Source organism: Sceloporus undulatus, chromosome 1 (genome assembly GCF_019175285.1).
Source record: "Sceloporus undulatus isolate JIND9_A2432 ecotype Alabama chromosome 1, SceUnd_v1.1, whole genome shotgun sequence".
Taxonomy (NCBI): domain Eukaryota; kingdom Metazoa; phylum Chordata; class Lepidosauria; order Squamata; family Phrynosomatidae; genus Sceloporus; species Sceloporus undulatus.
This window is the reverse complement of record NC_056522.1, coordinates 87,617,820-87,628,823: the sequence shown is the minus strand read 5'-3', so window position 1 is coordinate 87,628,823 and position 11,004 is coordinate 87,617,820. Positions and strand designations below refer to the sequence as shown.

The window sequence follows — 11,004 nt, the reverse complement described above, 5'->3', positions numbered from 1 at the left end:
TCAGCCTCTCTGGTTCCCACTTGTGCTGGGGGACAGATTCGAATCCATAAGGTCCCCACTTGGGCTGAATCGATTTATTTGGAAATAAATCGATTCAGCCCAAAAAACACCCCATTAACCCAGCGTCTTTTTGATGTGGGTTAAATGGGTAAAAAAAACCCTTTTCCAAATCACATCAGCGATGTGAATGTAGTGGAAACCATGGTGGTTTAAACCGTATCATATGGAATCACGATCCGGTTTAAACCATAGTAGGAACAAGGCCGTTGAGTCTTCCTTACCCAGAATTCCAAAATCTAAAATATTCCAAGAACCAAAACTTTTTTCTTGGGTGGCTGTGATAGTGACAACTTTGCTTTCTGAAAGTTCAGTGTATGCAAACTTTGTTTCATGCACAAAATTATTTTAAAAATATTGTATAACATTATCTTCAAGCTATGTGTATAAGGTGTACAGTCATCCCTTTCAATTCGTGGGGGATCTGTTCCAGTTTCCTCCACGAATCCAGAAAAATGCCGATATTCAAATCACCATTGATCTTAATGACGTGCTCCTGCATGCATTGCTGTGTGCACCATTTTGTTCCTCCCCACTTGCACTCCGTGAATGGGGGAGACCGCAGACTCCAAGTCCACGAATCAGGAGGGATGACTGTATATGAAACATAAATGCATTTTGAGATTAGACTTGGGTCCCATCACCAAAATATCTCATTATGTACATATATGCAAATAGAGATATTCCAAAATAACAACAACAACAACCGAAAATCAAAAACACTTTTCTGATAAAGAGACTCAGCCTGTATCATCTTCATGAGAGGAGCTTATTTGTTGTGATGAAGAGCAATTGTACAGTATGGTATAGTCAGTGTTGAGTCAAACCTCATGTCCAAATATGCTGCTAGATGTGGAGGGACTAATGTCCCAAACACACTACAGAAATAATCTAGCTCAGTGCTAGAGAATTTTGAGAACTGTAGTTTTGTGAGACATTTAGCCTTCTCTCTCAGAGAGCTCTGGTGCAACAATAAACTACAATTCCAAGGATTCCCTAACACTGAGCCAAGGCAGTTAAAGTGGTCTCATACTGGATTATTTCTTCAGTGTGTTTTGGACCTAGGTCTTAGGAGTGATATAAAATGGTTTTATTCCATATGATGGCCTAGCACCTTTCAAAAAATATATGTATGACTTCCTTCACATGCTGTTAAAAGGAACAATATGTACTGTATGCACACACTCTCTCTCCCTTCCCCCCTCTCTGTACACACACAGACACACCCTAAGATATACAGATCATACTATAGTACTAGCAGAAACAAAGACTTGGACAATTAATAAGGAGGGTCAAGGAGGAAAGTGCCAAGATTAGATTAATGCTGAGAATAAATAAATAAATACTATGGAAGATCAACAAGAATTCACCCTAGACAATGAAACAATTGAAATGGTTAAACACATCCCATATCTTGGGTCAAATATTGATCCGAACAGAGACTTCTGTCAAGAAATCAGAAGATTACTAGGACTGGGAAGGGCAGCTATGAAAGAAATGGACAGGATCATAAACTTATGTAAAGACATAACTCTGAATGCTAAACTAAGGATAGTCCAAGCCATTATTCTTCATCACAATGTAAAAATGTGATCCTGTTACTCTGTGTAATCAAGGTTATAAAAATTTTACAAAAATTTTGGCTAATAGGCTAAAAACTCTTCTACCAAAATTAATTGGAGAAGATCAATATGCATTTATTAAAGGAAGAGTTATTGAGGATCCAATTAGAAATGTTTTCAATGTTATATATCATGCAAAACAACATAAGAACAAAGTGGCATTAATTAAATTGAACGTATGTATATAAAGCCTTTGATTCAGTGAATCATAACTATTTGTATAAAATTTGTACAGAATTTGGGCTAGGGAGTCAATTTAGTGAGGTAATGAAAGAAATGAAGTCCAAGTTATAGTTAATGGGAATAATTCTAGGAATATTAAAATTAAGAGTGGGATGAAACAAGGATGCCCTCTCTCCCCTTTATTGTTTCTATTAGCAATAGAACCTTTGGCAAATGAGATCAGGGACGAAAAAGAAATTAAAGGATACTGTGTTGGTAAAGAGGAATTGAAATTAAATTTGTTCGCAGATGACGCATTGATAACTACTCAAGATCCATTTAGAAGTGTTAGCAAATTAGTAGAAGTAACTGAGAAATTTAGAAGTTATCTGGTCTTACAATAAATATGCAAAAATCAGAAATATTGTTCCTAAATACCAAATGGGAAGAACAGAGAAAAATAAAAATTATTACTAGTTTAAAGTTAATAATAATAATAATAATAACAACAGTTTATTTTTATCCCGCTTTTCCAACTTTGATCAAAGCGGCATACAGAATTTAGATAAAAAATACACCACGATTAAAACATTTAAAACAACATTTAAAAACAGTCACAATAACAACACAGGGCCAGCTGAGTGGGGGAATCCATAAACATTACAAGGTCGTCAGCATAGAGGGTGAAACATATAATGACATCTCATGGGGGGAAGGCTTTAGAGAAGAAAAAGGTCTTAAGGTTCTTCTTAAAAAAAGAAGAAGAAAGTTAGGGATAAAGAAGATGAGATATTTGGGAGTAACTTTAACAAAAAATTTTAACAACATAGTACAAGGCAACTATAATCAGTTATGGAAAAAGATAAATAAAAAAATGAATATCTGGCCAAGTAAAAAATGGAATATGCTTACAAAAGTAAGGATGTTTAAAATGATTATATTATCCAAATTTCTATATTTATTTCAAACAATTCCAGTAAGGATCCCTACAAAAATAATAAGAGGATGGGACACAACAATTAAAAGATGGATTTTGGGCAATAAAATACCTAGGTTTACAAATGCACTACCATAATTTATGGTCATCAAGAAGAAGGGGGGTTGGGGTATCCCCTCTTTAGAGATATATTTTGAAGCAACCCAAATGAAAAGAATCTTAAAATTTGAATATGGAAGGGAAAAGAAATGGGTACGGTTAGAAAGGTCAATAAATAAAATGGAACACATCTCAGTAATTAGATTGAGAGGACAGAGTGGACAGAAGCATAAAGGTAATCTGATTGGCCCCTTGAATGTAACTAAACAAATCTGGGAAAAATGGCAAAACATAATGGTAAATGGAAACTTTAAATGGTTTCCTATAGAAAGTCTGAATACAAGCAATAACAAAGACTTAGGGAGAACACTAAAGAAAAAATGAAGTATTAGAGTTATAGGTGACCTACTAGATGAAGAGGGCAACCTGTGTGGGATAGAGACTTACCAATTTAATTGGATAGAAGTATTGGGTCTATGCAACTGGAATGAATAAACTGTTAAAGGGTATATGGTGCACGCTCAAGGCACGGGGTGCGTGCAGGGCAGCGCATCCCATTCAAATGAGGGCTCGAGCATAGGCGGAATTTGCCTTACGCGGTGGGGTCTGGAACGGATCCCCTGCATAAGGCAAGGACCGACTGTAGTTAAAAATATGAAACAAAATAACGTAACACCATTGGAGAGGATCATCAAAAAGATACTAAATGAAGGCAAAGGTATTATTGGATTTATATATAGAGTAATATTAGAACATCAGTTTAAAATTGTAGGCATTTTGAAAGGAGTTTGGGAAAGAGATCTGAATTTAATAAGTGAAGATATACAATTGTGGATATAAGAAGTTAAGAGAAACAAGCACACTAGAATAAAAGAGCAACAGATTAAATTAATATGGCGATGGTACAGGACCTCTTCTCAATTAGCGCTTTTCAGTAAAAATCTATCAGCTAAATATTGGCATGTTCAGATGTTTTGGGGTGAAGTGATAAGAGAGATTAATAAAATTATAGGCAAGGATGTTCATTTGAGCAAAGAGAATTGTATAACTTTAAATTTGAAGAATAAGGGACTGAAGAACAATGAAGAGAAAGCAATAAAGAATATATTAAAAGCAACACAGGCTGTGATAGCATCAGGATGGAAAGAAAGTAAAAATTGGAACTTGACCAAGGTAGATAAGTATTTGGCAGATAAGCTGTTGTTTGATATTATTAGAGATAGAAGATTAAAATATACTAGAGAAAGGAAAGTAGAAGCTTGGAATTTGGATTGGGAAATCCTCCGCTTGTGCCTTCCCCCACCACCCACTCCATCAGTCCCTCGCTTGCAAGAGGAGGAGAGGAGGCACCTGTGTCGGCTCCTGGGTCGTTGGCCTGGCAGGCGGTCGTGGAAACTGTTTTTGCCTCCTTTGAACTTTGATCTGTTATAATTGTTTTTTAATTAATTGTGATAAATTGTAGTTTTTAATGTTTATTATGTTATATGGATTATGGCTTTTGACATATTGTAATTGCTATTTTTATGTTTTTCTATTAGGTTCTATGTTATGTTTATATTTAATTTGTTTAACATTGTTTTTATGTGGACTTGTGTTGAGGGGTTGGGGAATGGATTTTCTTGAACCTTGTTTGACTTGTAATGTTCTTATGTTTTCCTATTGATTGCCACTGTATGGATATTGCTTATTGTTATTGGCTGCTTTATATTGCTGGGGGGCTGGGAAGGGATTAGTTTGTTTTTATTGTATTTTTATTGTATCTTCACTGTTGTTAGCCGCCCGGATTCCTTGTTGATTGGGCGGGATAGAAATAAATTATTTAGTTATATTATTATTTAAATCCTGCTTGAGAAAGTTAAAGGGAATACGGAGTACAATGAACTCAATAATGCAATTAAATCCCACATATTGAATGTTAGGTATTAATTGTAAACAGTATATTGATCCTAAACTCTTTCAAGCTGTGCAGGAGGGGGGAGTAGGGAATGGGGTATATGCAACATTGTATATATGTTAAAATAATTTAATAAAGATTTATTTAAAATAAAATAAATTTAAAAAACAATGTACAAATGCGAGAGGTGCACAGTGAAAAAAGCCAATAGAAAGAAAATTAATTCATTTGAGATGTGGTGCTGAAGAAGAGTGCTGAGGATACCATGGACAGCCAAGAAGACAAATGGGTGCTGAAATAGATCAGGCCTGCACTATTGCTGGAAACCAGAATGACTAAATTGAGGCAGTCATACTTCTCCACAACACAAAGAAAAATGAGTCATTAGGAAAGGCAGTGATGCTAGGAGAGAGCAGAGAAAGAGAAAACCATATGCCAGATGACTAGACTCTAAGACATGGGTCTAGGCCTGCACAACCTGAGCAGAGAGATTGAGGATAGGCCAGGAGTGTTGGAGATGTCTCATCCACAGGGTTAAAGTCAGCTTGAAGGCAGTTCACAACAACAATATATATGGAGGAGGAGAGAGAGAGGGAGAGAGAGAGAGCACATTAATAATTATAATTTATATAATAAATATGCATTCATAGTTATAATGCACTTACAAACTCTGGTGCCACAACAAAGTACAAATCCCAGAATTCCACAGTATTGATCCATGACAGTTAAAGTGGTTTTAATATGGATTATCTCTGCAGTGCAGATGCAACCTCAGGTATGAACTAGAAATCCAGCCTTAACCAGTCAGAGAAGACTGGTTCATTGGTTTTCAGTGTAGGTTTTATTAAAAGTTATCCTGACATAGTTGAAACTACTACTGAACACAGTAATGAATATATTTCAAATTTGAAGTTTTGCATAACTCTGTTTCCCATGCCAATTCATATTCAGCTAATGACCTTAATTAAACTGATGCAGTTTTGGTCGTCCAGGAGTTGAATGCTACTGCCAACATGATAGTGGTGCTGCAGTAATCCAGCTTCAGTTTCTGATCAATGAGGTTGGTATACTTGTCTTGTTTTTCTGTCAAGTACTTGGGTCAGCAAGGTAGTTCAGGAACTGTAAATTGAATAAATTAAATTTTGATACACTTTTCTTTGTCTGTAGAAAGAGTACAAGCATTCAGAGTAGGCAGAAGGATATTGTTCCATGAACGTAGCTCCAAAAAACACAGTTGTGGAATAATGAGTTGTATCCATTGCTTTTGAAATAGGAGCACCTTTTTGTTGATGGCTGCATTCAAATGTAAAACATACTTTGCTGTGAAGAGCACAAGCAGACTTGAGTTCACATGCTCTCTGTTCCGTTTCTGTGAATGAGTGGAAGAGATGAGAAATTTCCCTACATGATTTGCTATAACCGTAATGCACTGTTTTGTTGAAAAGCAGCTTTGAGATTCTGATTTATAGTGTCTAGCTATGCATAGAATTTAACAGGCATAATAGGAAAAAGGATATTTGATATATTACCTGTCTTAAATTACAGTAATATATAGAGGATCCTTTTGTGACACCAAGCTGAGCAGCTGTGTGCAAAACATTTCAAGTGTTTTAGAATATGACCAATAGGAATACAGTTATATAATCAACCTAAAAAAAAAACTTACAAAAATTAAATACTTACCCAAACTGCAGGTTCTGACAAAACCTAACTATTATCTTTTTAAGGGAGCCCTTGTGAGTGCCTTGGCTGATGATACCTTACACTTATGGAACTTGCGTCAGAAGAGGCCTGCTATACTACATTCTCTAAAATTTAACAGAGAAAGGTAAGAGTTACTTGTTTTCATCTTAAATGTTTGTCAACAATGTTCATCAAAATCAGCAGAATGAATGAGATGTTAAATTGCCCTTCTATGGGCAGATGCATGTTCTGATAGTTTTTTTGGTCCAGTTTTATAGATTCTTGATCACAGTCTTCTGCGGTGATGCCGGTGACAGTGTCTGGGCCTTCCTTTCTGGCTGCTCATTCCTTCCCATGAAAAATAAGGGTCACTTCAGAAGGGTGGTAGGGAGCAAGTGTGAGAGAAATACTGAAGAGAAGGGGAGTTATATGAATATGGGGGGAAATATTTCAAAATGAGAGAAAAAGCAGAAGGTATAATATTGATTTTATATGTTGGTACAATCTGCCATTCTTTTAAAAATTGCATAAACAATAACAATAACAAAATCTGTCATGCTTGTCTTTGGCCTCCTTCACTTATCTTTCAGCCTTGTTGTTTCTCAGCTGTAGTATATAACTGTTGATTATATGCCTTTTATCATGCTTTGACGAGCTCTACTGAACATTTGAGAGTGTTTAATTATGGATATTACTAAAAGTCACTAATTCTGTATATGCAGATCAACCTAGTTTATGGCTTAAGAGGTACAACATATCATTTCCCTCCAATGCTTTTAAACACTTTTGTTTTATCCTATAGATTGATACAGAATAAACAATGAATACTTCTGCTGTGTTTGGATTTGTTAGTAGGGACCAAGGGGGAAGCGTGAAGTCTGACTTGATCCTATTGGTACAGATTAGCTCTCGTTCACTGAGTGGTAGTATGGTGTAGGGCAGTGATTCCCAAACTTTGGTCCTCCAGGGGTTTTGAACTTCAACTCCTAGAAGCCCCAGTCAGCTTGCTCAACGGTTAGGAATTCTGGGAGTTAAAGTCCCAAACATCTGGAGGACTGGAGTTTGAGAACTACTGGTATAGAAAGGTTTTTTTAAAAAAATTATTTTGGTGTAGAAGTTTGAGTGTTAGACTAGAACTCCCCAAGACTATGGATTAAATCCCCATCCACCCATGGAAACTCACTGGATGACTTTGGGCAACTCACACACTCTCAGATGGCAATCCCAAGCTTCCTCTGAAACAATCTTGTCAAGAAAACTCTATGATGAGGTCACTATAAATAGAATTGACTTGAAGGCACATAACAAAAACAACAAGTAAGATCTTGCTGTCCACCCATCTTTGCTTTCAGGAGCTCCTCTTGTTGGTGGGTTGTGGGTCCCTTTTCATTCCCAAACCCTGGATACTAGAGTTCTTAGTGTCTGGCTGTGCCCCACATTTTCTTTGCCATATCTGATGCTAGCCTTATGAAATAAAGTAAGACAATTAAGTAGTGGGGTAGCAGAAAATTACATGGAACATTTATAGGTTATCTTATGTTAGATCCCATATATGTTATATATACAGTATGTGTGTGTAATTTAGAGCAGTTTTGTAAAGTTGTGTGAGTGGTACATGCTTTGCTCTTCCAGCAATTACAGGAATGGCAGTGCTAGTCCATGTAAGAAAGCATACACAACACATAGTTAACTCAAATTGAAATGGCCAGAGCTTTATTTGTTATAGCTGATGGAGCCTTGACACAGCATAGAGCAATGGCTCTGAGGCATCCTCCAATCCCCCCTGCTGCCTGTTGTATTCCAGACCTCCAGCCCACCTACTAGGAAATCGGTGGTGTGGGAAGTAAAACAGGAAGCACATGGGTCTCTACCACTGCATGTTCCATGCATCATTTGGGAATGAGGCAGTTGGACCTGCTAATCTGAATATTCTTTGATTGCTTTTTGTGGGTTTTCCGGGCTATGTGGCCATGTTCTAGAAGAGTTTATTCATGACATTTCACCTGCATCTGTGGCTGACATCTTCAAAGAAAGATGCCAGCCACAGTTGCAGATGAAACACCAGGAATAAACTCTTCTAGAACATGGCTCAAAAAACTATGGATGCCTTCCATGAAAGCCTTCGACTTCATATTCTTTTATTGCTTCCCCTCCTAAGATCCCTTAAGGCAGCAGTTCTCAACCTGTGGGTCGCAACCCCTTTGAGGTCGAAGGACCCTTTCACAGGAGTCGCCTAAGACCATTGGAAAACATGTATTTCTTATGGTCTAAGGAACCGAGACACCACAATTCTATGGGTGGGGGGTCACCACAACATGAGAAACTGTTTTAAAAGGTCGCAGCATTAGGAAAGTTGAGAACCACTCCCTTAAGGAGATCCTCAAACTGGAGGAGGCATGTATAATGGACCCATCTTTCCCCTAAACAGATCCAGCCCAATACCAAAACTGCCAATCAGAGTTGGGACATTGCATCAAGAGAAAAAATAATACTGAAAGCCTCTACAAAGCCCATATTAATAAAAATAAATTAAAATTATTAATGTTAATAATTAGGGGAGGGAGAGAGGAAGCCACCTCCAAGAGACATTCTGCCAAAATGGTCTGGCTCTTTTTACATTTGCAGAATGGCAGGGGACATTACTTCACCTCCTCTGGGTTCTACCTCATGCGCACTGACTATGAGGCAGGAGTCCAGTTCTTTTTCAATTATTTCTGTTGGAACTCAACCCCTTCTCCTTAGTTTTATATTTTCTGCCCTGCAGACTGGACAGAGGTTGCCCCTACTCAGAAAGATAGCAGAAGAGTTAGGAAATTAGGGAACGGAATGAAAAGAAAAGACAAAAAGATAAATAAAGCACACAAAATGAAAAATAAAATTGCAAAGAACTGCTGAGAAATGGCAAAAGCCACCCAGATGACTGCTGCCCATTCTTTGGGGAGGATTGCAATGAAAAATTAAAATGAATATTCCTTTCATCAAGTCAGAGTGAAAGTGACAAATTAACAGTGACAGAATTAAAAATACTAAAGAGTCTTGGCGAATTCCAGGATCCACCAGGAATTCTGTGGAGAAAGAATAGGGTATTGAGTCTAGGCAGACGCCTGGCAGGTCGGCTATTGAGAAGGCTCCAATAGGAGCCCAGTTTTGCTTTGCTGGTTCTTGAGAAGACAGTAGCACTGCAGAAGCAAGATGGGGGTGTTCCTTGCTTCCTGTATCCTCCTGCAGCTGATTGTACAGTGGCTGTTGTTTCTGCTTGCAAGTATACATTTCATACAGGTAGAAGGAACTGCCTGTAGAAAATACACAAACAGAATGGAACTTATTTCACTAGGCAATACCTAGTGAAATCCTATAGGCCAGTTGGAAACCTATTCTGTATTTTCTAGTATTTCTAGTATTTGGGAATCTAGTTCGCAGTATTCTGTGTTACTTTATGTTCTTTGCTGTATCAGTGTTGAAAATTAAGAAAGTATATGGAAATTAGTAAAACCTATAATATTCACAGAATGCACGCACTTCTTTGTACAGTGCTGTGAGGTGTTTCAAGGCACCTATATTGTATTTTGATCCAGAAGACATAACTAGACAAATAGCTTTTATGCTAGAATTAATATACTGACTAAAACCTGCCACTGTTTACTCATCTATTTTCACATGCCCATGTCCTGTGTTTAGATTATAAGTAATATACTGACTAAAACCTGCCACTGTTTGCTCATCTAATTTCACATGCCCATGTCCTGTAGTTAGATTATAAGTAATATATATGAATATTATTCATTAATAGAAATGCCTTTAAGTAGGTCCACAGAAAAATAATATTTTGTATAAAGGAGGAAAGTATCAGCAGGACTGAGGGAATTCCAACATTGGGTTTTTTTAGAAATACAGAAGTCTTGGGAGAGAGTGTAATCCTTCTCCTTAACTGCTATGTGAGGAATGAGCTTGCTTAGTTGGTGTGGAATTCTGACTCTTGGGAAGGGGAAACAAAAAAGAAGGAACATATTACAATAGATTGTTAAAGCGTATGAATGTTAGGAGCACTGCAGTACTCTGTTCTGACTCCCAGTTCTCAGTGTGAAATTTTGTTGTAAGAATTTTGGCTAATCTAGGTCACTAAGCCACCAGTGCAAGTATCATGGTCTTGTTTGTTAAGGCACAAGAAGTCAAGCTGTTGACAAAATGATTAAGCTGAAATGGGAAAAAAAGGAAAATAGAAAACAACCCTTGCTGTTTTACAAATATATATCTTAAATATTTATCTCTTATAATATTAAAGACCAAGTAAAGAGTTAGAAACCATGCAGTTGGATTCTTGGTTGTCATGTGAAGGCAGACAATGTATAAGATTATAAATTAGTAGACATATATGGAAACAGTTATTTGTCAAACATAATTGTTGGATTGTAACAATTTCAAAACATCAGAAATAAATATTTGAACCTTCCTAATTCTTTATTACTAACACTAAAATTAACAAAGCCACTCTTGAACTCCTTGAGCTGTCTTCTTCCTTCGGCCTGTGAGGGAGAGAATAGGCTGGCCCT

The 11,004-nt window shown here is 37.0% G+C and overlaps 1 protein-coding gene across 4 annotated transcripts in view; it reads left to right on the top strand.

Moving 5' to 3' along the window:
* Positions 1–11,004, top strand: part of STXBP5 (syntaxin binding protein 5) — a 165,932-nt gene that overhangs the window by 33,439 nt on the left and 121,489 nt on the right. For all 4 annotated transcript variants that reach the window (XM_042445840.1, XM_042445839.1, XM_042445838.1 and 1 more), the window contains exons 3-4: positions 5,750–5,831; positions 6,499–6,599. In XM_042445840.1, the coding sequence (XP_042301774.1) occupies positions 5,750–5,831; positions 6,499–6,599 (183 nt within the window). The remainder of the gene's footprint in view (positions 1–5,749; positions 5,832–6,498; positions 6,600–11,004) is intronic.